Here is a 21636-nt window from a genome sequence, read left to right as displayed (position 1 = left end):
TAAACGCTGGCATGGACTGGTTGGGCCGAACGGCCTGTTTCTGTGCTGTTTATCCTATGTTTGGGGGTTTCTGAGACTCCAGATGTTAGGTTTCTGGGGTACCAGATGTTAGGGGGTTTTTAAATAGTGAGAAACTATTAAATGTTGGTGTTCAGAGAGATTTAGGTGTCCTTGGACAGGAAACACAGAAAGTTAGCATGCAGCTACAGCAAGCAATTAGGAAGACCAATGGCATGTTGGCCTTTATTACAGGGGGTTGAGTATAAGAGTAAGAAACATAAGAAATAGGAGCAGGAGTCGGCCATTCGGCCCTTCGAGCCTGCTCTGCCATTCTATAAGATCATGGCTGATCTTCTACCTCATCTCCACTTTCCTGCACTATCCCCATATCCCTTGATTCACTTAATATCCAAAAATCTATCGATCTCTGCCTTGAATATACTCAACGACTGAGCCTCCACAGCCCTCTGGGGTAGAGAATTCCAAAGATTCACAACCCTCTGAGTGAAGAAATTTCTCCTCATCTCAGTCCTAAATGGCCGACCCCTTATTCTGAGACTGTGACCCCTGGTTCTAGACTCCCCAGCCAGGGGAAACATCCTCCCTGTATCTACCCTGTCAAGCCCTGTAAGAATTGTGTGTGTTTCAATGAGATCACCTCTCATTCTTCTAAACTCCAGAGAATATAGGCCTAGTCTACTCAATCTCTCCTCATAGGACAATCCCCCCATCCCAGGAACCAGTCTGGTGAACCTTCGTTGCACTCTCTCTATGGCAAGTATATCCTTCCTTAGGTAAGGAGACCAAACTGTACACAATACTCCAGGTGTGGTCTCACCAGGGCCCTATATAATTGCAGTAAGACGTCTTTACTCTTATACTCAAATCCTCTTGTAATAAAGGCCAACATACCATTTGATTTCCTAATTGCTTGCTGTACCTGCATGTTAACTTTCAGTGATTCGTGTACAAGGGCACCCAGGTCCCTCTGAACACCAACATTTCCCAATCTCTCACCATTTAAAAAATACTCTGCTTTTCTATTTTTCCCTACCAAAGTGGATAACTTCACATTTCTCCACATTCTATTCCATTTGCCATGTTCTTGCCCACTCACTTAGCCTGTCGAGATCCCCTTGAAGCCTCCTTGCATCCTCCTCACAACTTACATTCCCACCCAGCTTTGTATCATCAGCAAACTTGGATATATTACATTTGGTTCCCTCATCCAAATCATTGATGTAGATTGTGAATAGCTGAGGCCCAAGCACTGATCCTTGCAGTACCCCACTAGTTACAGCCTGCCACCCCGAAAATGACCCATTTATTCCTACTCTCTGTTTTCTGTCCATTAACCAATCCTCAATCTATGCTAGTATATTACCCCCAATCCAGTGAGCCCTAATTTTGTGTGGCACCTTATCGAAGGCCTTCCGAAAATCCAAATACACCACATCCACTGGTTCCCCCTTATCTATTCTGCTAGTTACAACCTCAAAAAACTCTTAACAGATTCATCAAACACGATTTCCCTTTCATAAATCCGTGTTGACTCTGCCCAATCCTATTATTATTTTCTAAGTGCTTTGTTACCACGTCCTTAATAATAGATTCCAGCATTTTCCCTACTACTGATGTCAGGCTAACTGGTCTGTAGTTCCCCATTTTCTCTCTCCCTCCTTTCTTAAATAGTGGGGTTACATTTACTACCTTCCAATCCGCAGGAACCGTTCCAGAATCTATGGAATTTTGGAAGATGACAACCAATGCATCCACTATCTCTACAGACACCTCTTCCAAAACCCTAGGATGTCGGCCATCAGGTCCAGGGGATTTATCGGCTTTCAGTCCCACTAATTTCTCCAGTACTATTTACTAATCCTAATTTCTTTCAGCTCCTCATTCTCGCTAGACCCTTGGTTCTCCGCTATTTCTGAAATGTTTTTTGCATCTTCTTCCGTGAAGACCGACACAAAGTATTTGTTTCATTTCTCTGCCATTTCCTTATTCCCCATTATAATTTCTCCTGTCTCAGCCTGTAAGGGACCCACATTTACTTTCGCTAATCTTTTCCTTTTTACATACCTATAGAAGCTTTTACAGTCTGTTTTTATGTCTCTCGCTAGTTTACTCTCATATTCTATTTTACCCTTTCTTTATCAATTTCTTGGTCTTCTTGCTCCAATTGTACAGGGCCTTGGTGAGACCACACCTGGAGTACCGTGCACAGTTTTGGTCTCCTTATCTAAGGAAGGATATACTTGCCTTGGAGGCGGTGCAACGAAGGTTCACTAGATTGATTCCTATAATGAGAGATTGAGTAGAATGGGCCGATACTCTCTGGAGTTTAGAAGAATGAGAGGTGATCTCACTGAAACATACAAGATTCTGAGGGGGATTGACAGGGTAGATGCTGAGAGGATGTTTCCCCCTGGCTGGAGAGTCTAGAACCAGGGGTCACAGTCTCAGGATAAGGGGTCGGCCATTGAGGACTGAGATGAGGAGAAATTTCTTCACTCAGAGGGCTGTGAATCTTTGGAATTCTCTACCCCAGAGGGCTGTGGAGGCTGAGTCAAATTCAAATTCCAATTCAAATGCTTTATTGGCATGAAAGTTTACAGAGAACCATATTGCCAAAGCTTACATAGCAAAAAGGTACTTTTTCAAACATTTTGTAGGTGTCAATCGATTTGACATTTGTTGGGTACATACAATATTACTTTTAAACAATATTAATTTTAAACAGTCTTTGTACTTCATTTGGTACGTTCAATATTAATTTTAAACAGTCTTAATTTTAAACAGTCCTCAGGTTGTGACATGTTGTTACATATTTGGCCCCAAGGTATGGTCTGTCTCCTTCTCCTAGGACTAATCTCAATTTTGACAGGTCATCCAATTCCTTGAAATCTGGGGTTGTTTGGCTTAGCTTGTTGAATAATATGTTTCTTGATGTGTTGAATTTTTCGCATTTTAGGAGGAAATGCATTTCTGTTTCAACCTCGCCGGCCAGACATTGATCGCATATTCTATTCTCTCTAGGCTGCCAGGATTTCTTGTATCTGCCTTTTTCAATTTCCAGTTGGTGGTCGCTTAGTCTGTACCTGGTGAGGGTCTGTCTCTGTTTTGTGTCTCTGATGGTCGTGAGGTAGTCTGCCAGTTTATATTCTCTTTTTAGGGCCCGGTAACATTCTAATCTGCTTTGGCTTTCGGTTATTTTGTTCCAATGTTCCAGGTAGGTTTCTTTGCATTGTTTAATGATTTGGTTCACTCGGATTGGTGTTTGGACGGCTGTGTTGGTCTGGGGTTGGTCAGGGTCTGGCTGAGTACTTAGTTTCAGTAGCAGCTGACTCAGGGGACTCTTTTCTGGGTTTAGCTCTTGGGTCTGAAATGCTTTGAAATGAAGGGTGTCTGGGGAGCTAGATTTGAGGTGATTTAGGAAGTTTAGTGCTCGTTTTTGGATGTTTATTATCAGTGGGTATCTGCCTAGTTCGGCTCTGCATGCATTTGTTGGCGTTTTTCTTTGGATGCGAAGGATGCTTCGGCAGAATTCTGCATGTAGGGCTTCTATTGTGTGTTTTTCCCATTTGGTGTAGCTTTGGTGATTTAGCGGGCCCCATACTTCACTACCGTACAGTGCAATGGGCAGGATTATGCTGTCAAATAATTTGAGCCAGATTTTGATTGGGATTTGGATGTTGTAGAATTTTCTTTTTATTGCATATAGGGCTCTTCGGGCTTTTTCTTTTAGTGCATTCACTGCTATGTTGAAGCTCCCTGATGCTGTAACAGTTAGACCAAGGTAGGTGTAGCTCATAGTGTGTCCTATAGTGGTATCACTGAGGGTAAACTGGTATTTGTTTTCCTGACATCTGGGCCTTTTTTGAAAAATCATGATGTTGGTTTTTTTTAGATTTACTGTTAGAGCCCAATTTTGGCTTTGAGTCTTTGAGTATATTCAAGGCTGAGATCGATAGATCTTTGGACTCTAGGGGAATCGAGGGATATGGGGCTCGGGCGGGAAAGTGGAGTTGAGGTCGATGATCAGCCATGATCTTATTGAATGGCGGAGCAGGCTCGAAGGGCCGTATGGCCGACTCCTGCACCTATTTCTTAAGTGCTTATGTTTCTGATCATACCAGATGTTGGGGGTTTCTAACCTCCGGGTTTGAGTTACTGACCAGTTTTGAATTTTGCCCCTTTGGACATGACTCTCTGGCCACTCTCCGACTTCGCCCGGGGGTCAGGGGTTGTGACCAGGGCTGGACGCTGCCCATTCGGACACCTGATTTACCCAGGGTGGTCCCTGGAGGAGGCGTACTGTCGCTGACCGCTGACCGCTCCACCTACCGCTGGTGCCTGTGATCTCGGACAGAAGCCCAGCTTCTGTTTGAAAGGGGCCGTGTAACCGTGCTCGGTCACCCCATGGGACGGTGAAGGAATCGCCGATACCCGCACGGGATCCGGCACAGTCACGTGGGGTGTATCCAGGAGGGTCAGTGAGGCTGTGGGAGGAGTCTGGGTACGAACAGGTTAAACCCAGTCCCCACTCTCTCTCTCTCCTGTACTTTCTCTCCCTCTGCTTTTGAATAGTTTTTCTCTATCTCTTTCTCCCTGCTTTTCTCTCTCCTTTTCTTTCTCTGTCTCTTGTCTTTCTGTCTCTCACACTCTCACTCTCTCCTTTTCTCTCTGTCTCTTTCTCTCCCTCTCTCTCTCTCGCTCGCTATCTTTGATCCTTTTAGCTAGGCCAGGAGCTGACCTTCAGTGTGCCTGAGAGGGACAGCACGCATGCTCCTGTCTGTGAGGCTATCTGTACCCCAAGGACTCGTGGATAGAGAGAGAGGCAGTGTCCTGAAGGGGGGAGCGAGTGTGCACCGACACTCGGGCCTCCCACCTTCCACCTCGGGCACTGACACAGCCACACTTCAGAGTGCAGTTGTCACTCTTGCCTTGCCCCTTCGATAGAGGTTTTACCCCCTCGTTCATTGGCTCGATCCTGCAGTTTTGCTTGCTGCTGTCTAGTGGGGGAGAGGGAAGGAGGCTCCCCAGCTAGCCCGTCAACACTGCGCTCCAGCCAGGGAAAGCTGCCTGCTTTTGACCCTTCACCCACATTGCCACCTTGCCCTTGGCCCGGCAGTCTGCTCACCGGGAGGGGCAATCGTTGGCGTTTGGGCGACTGGCATCGTGGAGCGAGAGAGCGGAGGGAAAAACCTCTCCGCGTATCGCTGCCCCCTTCTCAAATAAAAAAGCCTCTCTCCCTCTCTCATTTTTAAATAATCAATCCGTTTATCCCTTTTTTGTTTTCTGTGACTTGCTGAAACAGCCGTGACACTCGGTGTGGTTCAGTGACGGAACGTGACAGCTGTTTGATCGCCGGTGCTGTCCGTCAGGAGCCCCCCTCGAGAAACCCCTGCCACCCACCCACCCCCTACCTCCCCCCCACTCTCGCTTCGCATTGAAAGAGTGCACTATTAAAAGTGTGAGAGAGAGAGCAGGATTTAGCATTGGAGGAGTGCAGGACAGAGAGAGAGAGAGAGAGAGAGAGAGAGGGAGAAGAGGAGATTGAAATGTCTGCGGAGGAGTTGAGTGGAGGAGCGAGGAAGGCAACAAAGAGCAAACTGTTTGAGTTTCTGGTGCACGGAGTGGTGAGTCGGAGCAAAACTCCGCGGCTGTTGATGGGGGACAAGAGCTCCCAGATGGTAAATGAGTTTAGCCGTGTGAGAGATTTGTACAACTCCTGACTACAACTGGGGGGGGAGAGGGGGACGGAGAGAGAGAGAGGGGGGGAGAGAGAGGGGGGAAAGAGAGAAGGGGAGAGGGGGGAAAGAGAGAAGGGGAGAGGGGGGAAAGAGAGAGAGAGAGAGAGGGGGGAGAGAGAGAGAGAGGGGGGAGAGAGAGAGAGAGAGAGAGGGGGGAGAGAGAGAGAGAGAGAGAGAGGGGGGGAGAGAGAGAGAGAGAGAGGGGGAGAGAGAGAGAGAGAGAGGGGGGGAGAGAGAGAGGGGGTGAGGAGAGAGAGAGAGAGAGGAGAGGGGGGAGAGAGAGAAGGGGGAGAGAGGGAGGGAGGGGGAAGAGAGAGGGAGGGAAAGAGAGAGGGGGAAAGAGAGAGGGGGAAAGAGAGCAAGAGAGGGCTGAGAGAGACGGGGTGAGAAATAGAGAGAGGGAGAGGGGTGTGAGAGAGAGAGAAGAGGGTGAGACAAAGCGTGAGCGAGTGAGCACGAGATGCAGAGAGAGAAAGAGTGTGAGGCGGGGGGGTGAGCAAGAGTGAGAGAGAGAGAGGGAGAGGGGGGTGTGAAAGAGAGCGTGTGTGTGAGAGAGAGAGAGAGCGATAGGTCGTGCTTCTATCAGTACCCTGACAACAGCTGTGAAAACTACAGTAAAACCCCCTGGTAACATGGGTGGTCAGAGTGGGGGTCTCACGAATGGAAAATCGCTCCTCACACTAACCTCAACACACCAGTTTTTTCCTCAATCGTTTTTTTTGGGATGCAGGGGAATATTAACGGTTTAATTTTTAGCTCCTTTTGGCGGGTTTTGCTCAGGGTTCCCCCTTCCTCAGTACTGCCCCTCCGACAGTGCGGCGCTCCCTCAGTACTGCCCCTCCGACAGTGCAGCGTTCCCTCAGTACTGCCCCTCCGACAGTGCGGCGCTCCCTCAGTACTGCACCTCCGACAGTGCGGCGCTCCCTCAGTACTGCCCCTCCGACAGTGCAGCGTTCCCTCAGTACTGCCCCTCCGACAGTGCGGAGCTCCCTCAGTACTGCCCCTCCGACAGTGCGGCACTCCCTCAGTACTGCCCCTCCGACAGTGCAGCACTCCCTCAGTACTGCCCCTCCGACAGTGCAGAGCTCCCTCAGTACTGCCCCTCCGACGGTGCGGCGCTCCCTCAGTACTGACCCTCCGACGGTGCGGCGCTAACTCAGTACTGCCCCTCCGACGGTGCGGCACTCCCTCAGTACTGTACTGGGAGTGTTGGCCTATATTCTGTGCCCCAGTCTCTGGAGGGGTCATGAACCCACAAGCTTCTGACTCGGAGACGAGTATGCTGCCCACTGAGCCATGGCTGTGTTTTGTTATTCAGTTTTCCTCCTCCTCTCACTAACTCCTGCTGTGAGGGACGTACCAAACATTGGCTGCACTGCCCACCCCGTCCCAAAAACCTTACACAGCTGCTGCAAACGGCTACTTGACTGCCGAAGGCTGCGCCGTAGAACTGAATCGATCCTCCCACGATTTCCTAAATGCAGCTTTTCCCACGGAGCAACTGACCAAGAGGTGATTATTATTTAATTAGTTTATGGGATGTGGGCGTCGCTTGAAAGGCCAACATTTATTGCCCATCCCTAACCATTTGAGGCCTGGGGTCCGGAGTCCCACAAAATCCCAACTGCCACATCAAAAGCCACGAATTAAACATGGGTGCCCCAGCTGTATAACATGGGTACAGTACTGGTGGGTACAGGTCTGTCACTGTATAACACTGGGGTACAGTACTGGTGGGTACAGGTCTGTCGCTGTATAACACTGGGGTACAGTACTGGTGGGTACAGGTCTGTCACTGTATAACACTGGGGTACAGTACTGGTGGGTACAGGTCTGTCACTGTATAACACTGGGGTACAGTACTGGTGGGTACAGGTCAGTCAGTGTATAACACTGGGATACAGTACTGGTGGGTACAGGTCTGCCAGTGTATAACACTGGGGGACAGTACTGGTGGGTACAGGTCTGTCGCTGTATAACACTGGGGTACAGTACTGGTGGGTACAGGTCTGTCACTGTATAACACTGGGGTACAGTACTGGTGGGTACAGGTCTGTCACTGTAAAACACGGGTACAGTACTGGGGGGTACAGGTCTGTCACTGTATAACACTGGGATACAGTACAGGTGGGTACAGGTCTGTCACTATAACACTGGGGTACAGTACTGGTGGGTACAGATCTGTCATTGTATAACACTGGGGTACAGCACTGGTGGGTACAGGTCTGTCACTGTATAACACTGGGATACAGTACTGGTGGGTACAGGTCTGTCACTGTGTAACACTGGGGTACAGTACTGGTGGGTACAGGTCTGTCACTGTATAACACTGGGGTACAGTACTGGTGGGTACAGGTCTGTCACTAACACTGGGGTGCAGTACTGGTGGGTACAGGTCTGTCACTGTATAACACTGGGGTACAGTACTGGTGGGTACAGGTCTGTCACTAACACTGGGGTACAGTACTGGTGGGTACAGGTCTGTCACTGTATAACACTGGGATACAGTACTGGTGGGTACAGGTCTGTCACTGTATAACACTGGGGTACAGTACTGGTGGGTACAGGTCTGTCACTGTATAACACTGGGGTACAGTACTGGTGGGTACAGGTCTGTCACTGTATAACACTGGGGTACAGTACTGGTGGGTACAGGTCTGTCACTAACACTGGGGTACAGTACTGGTGGGTACAGGTCTGTCACTGTATAACACTGGGGTACAGTACTGGTGGGTACAGGTCTGTTACTGTATAACACTGGGGTACAGTACTGGTGGGTACAGGTCTGTGACCGTATAACACTGGGGTACAGTACTGGTGGGTACAGGTCTTCCACTGTATAACATGGGTACTGTATTGGTGGGTACAGCTCTGTCACTAACACGGGTACAGTACTGGTGGGTACAGGTCTATCACTAACTCTGGGGTACAGTACTGGTGGGTACAGGTCTGTCACTGTATAACACGGGTACAGTACTGGTGGGTACAGGTCTGTCACTGTATCACACTGGGGTACAGTACTGGTGGGTACAGGTCTGTCGCTGTATAACACTGGGGTACAGTACTGGTGGGTACAGGTCTGTCACTGTATAACACTGGGGTACAGTACTGCTGGGTACAGGCCTGTCACTATAACACTGGGGTACAGTACTGGTGGGTACAGATCTATCACTGTATAACACGGGTACAGTACAGGTGGGTACAGGTCTGTTATTAACACTGGGGTACAGTACTGGTGGGTACAGGTCTGTCACTGTATAACACGGGTACAGTACTGGTGGGTACAGGTCTGTCACTGTATAACACTGGGGGACAGTACTGGTGGGTACAGGTCTGTCGCTGTATAACACGGGTACAGTACTGGTGGGTACAGGTCTGTCACTGTACAACACTGGGGGACAGTACTGCTGGGTACAGGTCTGTCAGTAACACTGGGGTACAGTACTTTGGTGGAACCGTTGGTCAGAATCACGGCTTGCATGTTGTCGTGAAGCAGGCGGCAGATAGTGACAAACTTTTGAGGGCAGCCAAATTTGAGGAGGACACTCCATAATCCCTCACGGTTGACAGTGTCGAAGGCCTTTGTGAGATCAAAGAAGGCCATGTACAGCGGTTGGTGCTGTTCCCTGCATTTCTCTTGTAATTGACGTGCGGTGAAGATCATGTCCATTGTGCCCCTTAGTGGGCGGAATCCGCATTGCGACTCTGGGAGGAGCTCTTCGGCCACTGGGAGAAGGCGATTGAGGAGGATTCTTGCAATGACTTTCCCTGTGGCAGACAGCAGGGAAACTCCTCTGTAATTACCGCGATCGGACTTGTCACCTTTCTTGAAGATGGTCACAATTACAGCGTCTGAGATCCCCCGGCATGTTCTCCTCCCTCCAGATAAGAGAAATGAGTTCATGAATTCGCGCCAGTAGTGCTTCTCCGCCATGCTTTAGTGCCTCGGCGGGGATTCCATCTGCACCTGAGTTCATGTTCTTCAGTTGTCGGATGGCCTTTTCAACCTCATGCCGGGCTGGGGTTGTGCTGAGATGGTTGCGGGTAGCATTCTGTGGGATGGAGTTCAGGACACTCATGTCGAAGACAGAGTCGTGGTTAAGGACCATGTACAGCAGGCACCTCAAAGCACTGGAGCGGTACCACTAACGCTGCCTCCACAAGATCCTGCAAATCCATTGGCAGGATAGGCGCACCAACGTCAGTGTTCTTGCTCAGGCCAACATCCCCAGCATTGAGCGTGGTCAGAGCTTCGATCAGCTCCGATGGACGGGTCACATTGTCCGCATGCCCAATATGAGACTCCCAAAACAAGCGCTCTACTCGGAGCTCCGGTGCGGCAAGAGAGCCCCAGGTGGGCAGAGGAAACACTTCAAGGACACTCTCAAAGCCTCCTTGAAAAAGTGTAACATCCCCACTGACACCTGGGAATCCCTGGCCCAAGACCGCACAAAGTGGAGGAGAAGCATCCGGGAAGGCGCGGAACACCTTGAGTCTCTTCGCCAGGAGCAAGCGGAAGCCAAGCGCAGGCAGCGCAAGGAGCGCACGTCAACCCAAGCACCCCACCCACCCGCCCCTTCAACCACCGTCTGCCCCACCTGTGACAGAGACTGTAGGTCCCGCACTGGACTCATCAGTCACCTGAGAACTCATTTTTAATGTGGAAGCAAGTCATCCTCGGTTCCGAGGGACTGCCTAAGAGAAGAAGAAGGTGGTACAGCACTGGTGGGTACAGGTCTGTCGCTGTATAACACTGGGGTACAGTACTGGTGGGTACAGGTCTGTCACTGTGTAACACTGGGGTACAGTACTGGTGGGTACAGGTCTGTCACTGTAACACTGGGGTACAGTACTGGTGGGTACAGGTCTGTCGCTGTATAACACTGGGGTACTGTCCTGGTGGGTTCAGGTCTGTCACTATAACACGGATACAGTACTGGTGGGTACAGGTCTGTCACTGTATAACACTAGGGTACAGTAATGGTGGGTACAGGTCTGTCACTATAACACTAGGGTACAGTAATGGTGGGTACCGGTCTATAACTAACACTGGGGTACAGTAATGGGTACAAGTCTGTCACTGCAACACGGGTACAGTACTGGTGGGTACAGGTCGGTCGCTCTATAACACTGGGGTACAGTACTGATGGGTACAGGTCTGTCGCTGTATAACACTGGGGTACTGTCCTGGTGGGTATAGGTCTGTCACTATAACATGGGTACAGTATTGGTGGGTACGGGTCTGTCACTGTATAACACGGCTACAGTACAGGTGGGTACCAGTCTGTCACTAACAGTGGGGTACAGTACTGGTGGGTACAGGTCTGTCACTGTATAACACGGGTACAGTACTGGTGGGTACAGGTCTGTCACTGTATAACACTGGGGTACAGTACTGGCGGGTACAGGTCTGTCACTAACAAGGGTAGAGTACTGGTGGGTACAAGTCTATCACTGTATAACACTGGGGTACACTAATGGTGGGTACAGGTATATCACTAACACTGGGGTACAGTACTGTTGGGTACAGGTCTGTCACTGCATAACACTGGGGTACAGTACTGATGGGTACAGGTCTGTCACTGTATAACACTGGGGTACAGCACTGGTGGGTACAGGTCTGTCATTAACACGGGTACAGTACTGCTGGGTACAGGTCTGTCACTGTATAACTCTGGGGTACAGTACTGGCGGGTACAGGTCTGTCACTGTATAACACTGGGGTACAGTATTGGTGGGTACAGGTCTGTCACTAACTGGGGTACAGTACTGGTGGGTACAAGTCTATTACTGTATAACATGGGTACAGTACTGGTGGGTACAGGTCTGTCACTAGCACTGGGATACAGTACAGGTGGGTACAGGTCTATCGGTGTATAACATTGGGCTACTGTACTGGTGGGTACAGATCTGTCGCTGTATAACACGGGTACAGTACTGGTGGGTTCAGGTCTGTCACTATAACATTGGTGTACAGTAGTGGTGGGTACATATCTGTCACTGTATAACACTGGGGTACAGTACTGGTGGGTACAGGTCTGTCACTGTGTAACACTGGGGTACAGTACTGGTGGATACAGGTCTGTCACTATAACACTGGGGTACTGTACTGGTGGGTACAGGTCTGTCACTATAACACTGGGGTACAGTACTGGTGGGTACAGGTCTGTCACTGTGTAACACTGGGGTACAGTACTGGTGGATACAGGTCTGTCACTATAACACTGGGGTACAGTACTGGTGGGTACAGGTCTGTCACTGTATAACACGGGTACAGTACTGGTGGGTACAGGTCTGTCACTGTATAACACGGGTACAGTACTGGTGGGTACAGGTCTGTCACTGTATAACACTGGGGTACAGTACTGGTGGGTACAGGTCTGTCACTGTATAACACTGTGGTACAGTACTGGTGGGTACAGGTCTGTCACTGTATAACACGGGTACAGTACTGGTGGGTACAGGTCTGTCACTGTATAACACTGGGGTACAGTACTGGTGGGTACAGGTCTGTCAGTGTATAACACTGGGGTACAGTACTGGTGGGTACAGGTCTGTCACTGTATAACACTGGGGTACAGTACTGGTGGGTACAGGTCTGTCAGTGTATAACACTGGGGTACAGTACTGGTGGGTAGAGGTCTGTCACTGTATAACACTGGGGTACAGTACTGGTGGGTACAGGTCTGTCACTGTATAACACTGGGGTACAGTACTGGTGGGTACAGGTCTGTCACTGTATAACACTGGGGTACAGTACTGGTGGGTACAGGTCTGTCAGTGTATAACACTGGGGTACAGTACTGGTGGGTACAGGTCTATCACTATAACATGGGTACAGTACTGGTGGGTACAGGTCCATCGGTGTATAACATTGGGCTACTGTACTGGTGGGTACAGATCTGTCGCTGTATAACACTGGGGTACAGTACTGCTGGGTTCAGGTCTGTCACTATAACATTGGGGTACAGTAGTGGTGGGTACAGATCTGTCACTGTATAACACTGGGGTACAGTACTGGTGGGTACAGGTCTGTCACTGTGTAACACTGGGGTACAGTACTGGTGGATACAGGTCTGTCACTATAACACTGGGGTACTGTACTGGTGGGTACAGGTCTGTCACTGTGTAACACTGGGGTACAGTACTGGTGGATACAGGTCTGTCACTATAACACTGGGGTACAGTACTGGTGGGTACAGGTCTGTCACTGTATAACACTGCGGTACAGTACTGGTGGGTACAGGTCTGTCACTGTATAACACTGGGGTACAGTACTGGTGGGTACAGGTCTGTCACTGTATAACACTGGGGTACAGTACTGGTGGGTACAGGTCTGTCACTGTATAACACTGGGGTACAGTACTGGTGGGTACAGGTCTGTCATTGTATAACACTGGTACAGTACTGGTGGGTACAGGTCTGTCACTATAACATTGGGGTACAGTAGTGGTGGGTACAGATCTGTCACTGTATAACACTGGGGTACAGTACTGGTGGGTACAGGTCTGTCACTATAACATTGGGGTACAGTACTGGTGGGTACAGGTCTGTCACTGTATAACACTGGGGTACAGTACTGGTGGGTACAGGTCTATCACTATAACATGGGTACAGTACATGGGTACAAAGCTGGGTGGGCGTGTGTGCTGCGAGGAGGAGACTGAGAAACTCCAGGATGATTTGGACAGGTCGGATGAATGGGCAGAAGCGTGGCAGATGAAATATAACGTGGATAAATGCGAGGTTATCCACTTTGGTGTCAAAAACAGAAAGGCAGACTATTATCTGAATGGCAATAGATTGGGAGAAGGGGAAGTACAACGAGACCTGGGTGTCCTTGTGCACCAGTCGCTGAAGGTAAGCATGCAGGTGCAGCAGGCGGTTAAGAAGGCAAATGGTATGTTGGCCTTCGTAGCGAGAGGATTCGAGTACAGGAGCAAGGATGTCCTGCTGCAGTTGTACAGGGCCTTGGTGAGACCACACCTTGAGTACTGTGTGCAGTTTTGGTCACCTTATCTGAGGAAGGACGTTCTTGCCATGGAAGGAGTGCAGCGAAGATTCACCAGGCTGATTCCTGGGATGGCAGGAATGACGTATGAGGAGAGATTGCGTCGATTGGGATTATACTCGCTGGAGTTTAGAAGAATGAGAGGGGATCTCATCGAAACGTATAAAATTCTGACAGGTCTGGACAGACTAGATGCAGGAAGGATGTTCCCGATGGTCGGAGAGTCCAGAACCAGCGGTCATAGTCTAAGGATAAGGGGTAGGCCCTTTAGGGCAGAGATGAGGAAGAATTTCTTCACCCAGAGAGTGGTGAACCTGTGGAATTCTCTACCACAGAAGGCAGTTGAGGCCAAGTCTTTAAATATATTCAAGAAGGAGTTAGAAATATTTCTTAGAGCTAAAGGTACCAAGGGGTATGGGGAGAAAGCAGGGGCTGGATACTGAATTTGGATGATCAGCCATGATCTCATCAAATGGCGGAGCAGGCTCGAGCGGCCGAATGGCCTACTCCTGCTCCTATCTTCTATGTTTCGATGTACAGGTCTGTCATTGTATAACATGGGTACAGTATTGGTGGGTACAGGTCTGTCACTAACACGAATACAGTACTGGTGGGTACAGGTCTGTCACTGTATAACACGGGTACAGTACTGGTGGGTACAGGTCTGTCACTGTATAACACTGGGGTACAGTACTGGTGGGTACAGGTCTGTCACTAACACGAATACAGTACTGGTGGGTACAGGTCTGTCACTGTATAACACGGGTACAGTACTGGTGGGTACAGGTCTGTCACTGTATAACACTGGGGTACAGTACTGGTGGGTACAGGTCTGTCACTAACACGAATACAGTACTGGTGGGTACAGGTCTGTCACTGTATAACACTGCGGTACAGTACTGGTGGGTACAGGTCTGTCATTGTATAACACTGGGGTACAGTACTGGTGGGTACAGGTCTGTCACTGTATAACACTGGGGTACAGTACTGGTGGGTACAGGTCTGTTGCTGTATAACACTGGGGTACAGTACTGGTGGGTACAGGTCTGTCACTATAACACTGGGGTACAGTACTGGTGGGTGCAGGTCTGTCACTGTATAACAGGTGCAGTACTGGTGGGTGTAGGTCTGTCACTATAACATGGGTACAGTACTGGTGGGTACAGGTCTGTCACTGTAACACTGGGGTACACTAATGGTGGGTACAGGTCTGTCACTGTAACACTGGGGTACAGTACTGGTGGGTACAGGTCTGTCGCTGTGTAACACTGGAATACAGTACTGATGCATACAGGTCTGTCACTGTATAACACTGGGGAACAGTACTGGTGGGTACAGGCCTGTCGCTGTATAACACTGGGGTACAGTACTGGTGGGTACAGGTCTGTTGCTGTATAACGGGTACAGTACTGGTGGGTACAGGACTGTGTGTATAACACGGGTACAGTACTGGTGGGTACAGGTCTGTCACTATAACACTGGGGTACAGTACTGGTGGGGACAGGTCTGCCACTATAACACGGGTAGAGTACAGGTGGGTACAGATCTGTCACTGTATAACACTGGGGTACAGTACTGGTGGGTACAGGTCTGTCACTGTATAACACTAGGGTACAGCACTGGTGGGTACAGGTCTGTCACTAACACTGGTACAGTACTGGTGGGTACAGGTCTGTCGCGGTATAACACTGGGGTACAGTACTGGTGGGTACAGGTCTGTCGCTGTATAACACTGGGGTACAGTACTGGTGGGTACAGGTCTGTCGCTGTATAACACTGGGGTACAGTACTGGTGGGTACAGGTCTGTCACTGTACAACACGGGTACAGTACTGGTGGGTACAGGTCTGTCACTGTACAACATTGGGGTACAGTACTGGTGGGTACAGGTCTGTCACTATAACACTGGGGTACAGTACTGGTGGGTACAGGTCTGTCACTGTACAACACTGGGGTACAGTACTGGTGGGTACAGGTCTGTCGCTCTATAACACTGATACAGTACTGGTGGGTACAGGTCTGTCACTGTAACACTGGTACAGTACTGGTGGGTACAGGTCTGTCACTGTACAACATTGGGGTACAGTACTGGTGGGTACAGGTCTGTCACTATAACACTGGGGTACAGTACTGGTGGGTACAGGTCTGTCACTGTACAACACTGGGGTACAGTACTGGTGGGTACAGGTCTGTCACTGTACAACACGGGTACAGTACTGGTGGGTACAGGTCTGTCACTGTACAACATTGGGGTACAGTACTGGTGGGTACAGGTCTGTCACTATAACACTGGGGTACAGTACTGGTGGGTACAGGTCTGTCACTGTACAACACTGGGGTACAGTACTGGTGGGTACAGGTCTGTCGCTCTATAACACTGATACAGTACTGGTGGGTACAGGTCTGTCACTGTATAACACTAGGGTACAGCACTGGTGGGTACAGGTCTGTCACTGTACAACACGGGTACAGTACTGGTGGGTACAGGTCTGTCGCTCTATAACACTGATACAGTACTGGTGGGTACAGGTCTGTCACTGTATAACACTGGTACAGTACTGGTGGGTACAGGTCTGTCACTGTATAACACTGTGATACAGTACTGGTGGGTACAGGTCTGTCACTGTATAACACTGGGGTACAGTACTGGTGGGTACAGGTCTGTCGCTGTATAACACTAGGGTACAGTACTGGTGGGTACAGGTCTGTCGCTGTATAACACTGTGATACAGTACTGGTGGGTACAGGTCTGTCGCTGTATAACACTAGGGTACAGTACTGGGGCGTACAGGTCTGTCACTGTATAACACTGGGGTACAGTACTGGTGGGTACAGGTCTGTCGCTGTATAACACTGGGGTACAGTACTGGGGCGTACAGGTCTGTCACTGTATAACACGGGTACAGTACTGGGGGGTACAGGTCTGTCGCTGTATAACACTAGGGTACAGTACTGGTGGGTACAGGTCTGTCACTCTAACACGGGTACAGTACTGGTGGGTACAGGTCTGTCGCTGTATAACACTAGGGTACAGTACTGGTGGGTACAGGTCTGTCACTGTATAACACTAGGGTACAGTACTAGTGGTTACAGATACATTATCAAGCAGATCTATGAGCATTGCCACGGGATGTCTGCGAGTAAGGTATGCAAGAGGTTTGGCACATTCTGTACGATTTGCACTCATTTTCTGTCCCACTTTTCCATCACCATGAACCTCCCTGATTCTTTCCCTGTGCCGTTGGTCTGTACGGTAGGTGGCAATGGGGACCTCACAGCCCCGTCTGCCTGACTGGTGGCACTACCGTCCCGGTGGAATCACTCCTGACCTCTGACCTAGTTCCATTTACTCGGCCACTGTTGGGCTCCACAGCTCACAAGCAACCTATTCTCATTTAACATGTTTTCTGGTCCCAGCTGTTGCCTCGGCCTTGAGCTCTGGAAGTCCCTCCCTAAACCTCTCCGCCTCTCTTTCCTGCTTTAAGATACTCCTTAAAACCGACCTCTTTGACGCAGCTTTTGGTCACCTGCCCTAATATCTCCTTATGTGGCTCGGTGTCCAGCTTTTTGTCTTAAAATACTCCTGTGAAGTGCCCTGGGACGTTTTACTATGTTAAAGGCGCTATATAAATATAGGTTGTTGTTGTTACACTGGAGTGCCAGCCTGGATTATGGGCTCCAGTTTCTGGAGTGGGGACTTGAACCCACGACCTTGTCTCTCGGTGGCGAGAGAGTGCTGCCCACTGAGCCACGGCCGACACCCGTTGTTGGGTTGTTCGGTGAATCGGCGCGTCGCTGGCCGGTATTATTTGTTGTAAGCGTTTCCGTCATTTCTGTTTGTTTTTTCCTTCCAGCGCCCAGGGATGCCCTCGGCTGCCCGGATGGCACCGCAAGGATCTGCGATGGGGCCCCCGGGACCCCCGTACGGAGGCAGCCCCGCGGTGCGCCCGGGAATGCCTCAGCCCGTGCTGGACCAGACCCGCAAACGCTCGGCCCCCCAGCAAGTCCAGCAGCAGCAGCAGCAGGCGGTGCAGAGCCGCACCCGCAGGTAGGGGGCGTCGCGGGGGGGCGAAGAGGGGTCTGGCGGGAGGGGGGCGGGGGGAGAAGAGGGGTCTGGCGGGAGGGGGGTGGGGGGAGAAGAGGGGTCTGGCGGGAGGGGGGTGGGGGGAGAAGAGGGGTCTGGCGGGAGGGGGGTGGGGGGAGAAGAGGGGTCTGGCGGGAGGGGGGTGGGGGGAGAAGAGGGGTCTGGCGAGAGGGGGGTGGGGGAGAAGAGGGGTCTGGCGAGAGGGGGGTGGGGGGAGAAGAGGGGTCTGGCGAGAGGGGTGTGGGGGGAGAAGAGGGGTCTGGCGAGAGGGGTGTGGGGGGAGAAGAGGGGTCTGGCGGGAGGGGGGTGGGGGGAGAAGAGGGGTCTGGCGAGAGGGGGGTGGGGGGAGAAGAGGGGTCTGGCGAGAGGGGGGTGGGGGGAGAAGGGTCATGGGGAAGAGGGGCACGATGGGGTTAAACACCCATGAGGACTTCGGGCTCCAATAGGGTCACGACCCTCCAGGATTGGAACTGTGGGGGAGCCAAGAGATTGAGGAATCCAAATTCCAAAATCACCAGAAGCTGGTGGACAAGTACAAAAAAATAATTCAAAAAAGGGCCAATGGAATGTTGGCCTTTATCTCGGGGGCGGGAATACAAAGGGGAGGGAGTGATGCTTCACCTGTACACAGCTCTGGTTCGACCCCCGTCTGCAGTCACTGCGTTCAGTTCTGAGCCCCGCACCTCAGGACGGATATACTGGCCTTGGAGGGGGCAGCGCAGATTCACCAGAATGGTACCGGGGCTGAAAGGTATTAAAGGATGAATATTGGTTGCACAGACGAGGCTCGTATTCCCTCGAGTTTCGAAGATGTAGGGCCCCGGGTCAGTCACTGCTTCACCCTGGGGTGGTAACTGAGGCGATTGGACACCGCAGGGGTGGCAGGTTCAGTGCCGGTGGCGTGTGGTGAGGGGTCGGGAGCTGAGGTCAATCACGTCCTCATCATGCCTCCCTGCCTCCGATGATTGGAGGGTGGGAATCATAACATAAGGAATAGGCCATTCGGCCCCTCGAGCCTGCTCCGCCATTCAATAAGATCATGGCTGATCATCGACCTCACTCCACTTTCCCGCCCGCTCCCCCTAACCCTTGACTCCCCTGTTGCTCAAATATCTGTCAATCTCCGCCTTGAATATATTCAATGACCCAGCCTCCGCAGCTCTCTGGGGTAGAGAATTCCAAAGATTCCTCCTCATTTCCATCTTCAATGGGCGACCCCTTATCCTGAAACTATGCCCCCTAGTTCTAGATTATCTGCATCCTAGGGTACTTAAGGAAGTGGCCCTAGAAATAGTAGATGCATTGCTGGTCATCTTCCAAAATTCTATAGACTCTGGAACAGTAGCCATGGATTGGAGGGTAGCTAATGTTACCACACTATTTAAAAAAGGTGGTAGAGAGAAAACGGGGAATTATAGACCGGTAAGCCTGACATCGGTAGTGGGGAAAATGCTGGAGTCCATTATAAAAGATGTAATAGCAGAGCACTTGGAAAACAGTGACAGGATCAGACAAAGTCAACATGGATTTACAAAAGGTAAATCGTGCTTGACTAATCTACTGGAATTTTTTGAGGATGCAACTGGTAAAATAGATAAGGGAGAACCAGTGGATGTGGTGTATTTGGACTTTCAGAAGGCTTTCGATAAGGTCCCGCATAAGAAATTAGCATGTAAAGTTAAGGCACATGGGATTAGGGGCAAGGTATTGACTTGGATAGAGAACTGGTTGGCAGACAGGAAGCAAAGAGTTGGAATAAACGGGTCTTTTTCCGAGTGGCAGGCAGTGACTAGTGGGGTACCACAGGGATCGGTGGACCCCAGCTATTCACAACATATATAAATGATCTAGACGAGGGAACTAGATGTAATATCTCCAAGTTTGCAGACAACACAAAGCTGGGTGGGCGTGTGTGCTGTGAGGAGGATGCCGAGAAACTCCAGTATGATTTGGACAGGTTGGGTGATTGGGCAGAAGCATGGCAGATGCAGTATAATGTGGATAAATGCGAGGTTATCCACTTTGGTGGCAAAAACAGGAAGGCAGATTATTATCTGAACGGCAATAGATTGGGAGAAGGGGAAGTGCAACGAGACCTGGGTGTCCTTGTGCACCAGTCGCTGAAGGTAAGCATGCAGGTGCAGCAGGCGGTTAAGAAGGCAAATAGTATGTTAGCCTTCGTAGCGAGAGGGTTTGAGTACAAGAACAAGGATGTCTTGCTGCAGTTGTACAGGGCCTTGGTGAGACTACAGCTTGAGTATTGTGTGCAGTTTTGGTCGCCTTATCTGTGGAAGGATGTTCTTGCCATGGAGGGAGTGCTGCGAAGATTCACCAGACTGATACCTGGGATGGCAGGAATGACGTATGAGGAGAGATTGGGTCGATTGGGCTTATACTCGCTGGAGTTTAGAAGAATGAGAGGGGATCTCATTGAAACTTATAAAATTCTAACAGGACTAGACAGACTAGATGCTGGAAGGATGTTCCCGATGGCCGGGGAGTCCAGAACCAGGGGTCACAGTCTAAGGATAAGGGGTAAGACATTTAGGACAGAGATGAGGAGGAATTTCTTCACCCAGAGAGTGGTGAACCTGTGGAATTCTCTACCACAGAAGGCAGTGGAGGCCAATTCATTAAATATATTCAAGAAGGAGTTCGATATATTTCTTAAGGCTAAAGGGATATGGGGAGAAAGGGACAGTGTACTGAATTTGGATGATCAGCTATGATCTCATTGAATGGCGGAGCAGGCTCGAGGGGCCGAATGGCCTACTCCTAATCTTCTATGCTTTTATTCCCCCATGAGAGGAAACATCCTCTCAGAATCTTATGTTTCAATAAGATCACCTCTCATTCTTCTAAACTCCAGTGAGTATAGGCCCAACCTGCTCAACCTTTCGTCATAAGACAACCCCTTCATCTCCGGAATCAACCTCGTGAACCTTCTCTGAACTGCCTTCAATGCAAGTATATCCCTCCTTAAATAAGGAGACCAAAACTGTACGCAGTACTCCAGGTGTGGTCTCACCAACGCCCTGTACAGTTGTAACAGGACTTTCCCTACTTTTATACTCCATCCCCCTTGCAATAAAGGCCAACATTCCATTTGCCTTCCTGATTACTTGCTGTACCTGCATGCTAACTTTTTGTGATTCATGTACGAGGACCCCAGATCCCTCTGTACCGCCGCATTCTGTAGTCTCTCTCCATTCAGATAACATTTTGCTTTTCTATTCTTCCTACCAAAGTAGATAACCTCACATTTTCCCACATTATACTCTATCTGCCAAATTTTTGCCCACTCACTGAACCTCTCTATATCCTTTTGCAGACTCTGTGTCCTTCTCACAATTTGCTTTCCCACCTATCTTTGTATCATCAGCAAATTTGGCTACAGTACACTCGGTCCCTTCATCTAGGTCATTAATATAGATTGTAAATAGTTGAGGCCCCAGCGCTGATCCCTGTGACACCCCACTAGTTACAGATTGCCATCCTGAAAATGACCCATTTATCCCGACTCTCTGCTTTCTGTTAGTTAGCCAATCCTCTATCCATGCTAATATATTACCCCCAACCCCATGAGCTCTTATCTTGTGCAGTAACCTTTTATGCGGCACCTTATCGAATGCCTTCTGGAAATCCAAATACACCACATCTACTGGTTCCCCTTTATCCACCCTGCTCGTTACATCCTCAAAGAACTCCAATAGATTTGTCAAACACGATTTCCCTTTCATAAAACCATGCTGACTCTGTTTGACTGTATTATGATTTTCTAAT

General features: G+C 49.9%; 1 protein-coding gene across 1 annotated transcript in view; it reads left to right on the top strand.

Annotated features, from left to right (window-relative positions):
- The first annotated feature begins 5307 nt into the window (after positions 1-5307).
- LOC147114487 (SWI/SNF-related matrix-associated actin-dependent regulator of chromatin subfamily D member 3-like) overlaps positions 5308-21636 on the top strand; it is a 44634-nt gene continuing 28305 nt past the window's right edge. Inside the window, 2 exon segments of the mRNA XM_085992196.1 lie at positions 5308-5645; positions 17624-17817. Of these exon segments, the coding sequence (XP_085848322.1) occupies positions 5568-5645; positions 17624-17817 (272 nt within the window). The 5' untranslated portion in view covers positions 5308-5567.

This window comes from Somniosus microcephalus, chromosome 7 (genome assembly GCF_052327205.1).
Source record: "Somniosus microcephalus isolate GS21.2 chromosome 7, FLI_Smic_1.0, whole genome shotgun sequence".
NCBI classification, from domain to species: domain Eukaryota; kingdom Metazoa; phylum Chordata; class Chondrichthyes; order Squaliformes; family Somniosidae; genus Somniosus; species Somniosus microcephalus.
This window is presented reverse-complemented; position numbering and strand designations above follow the sequence as displayed.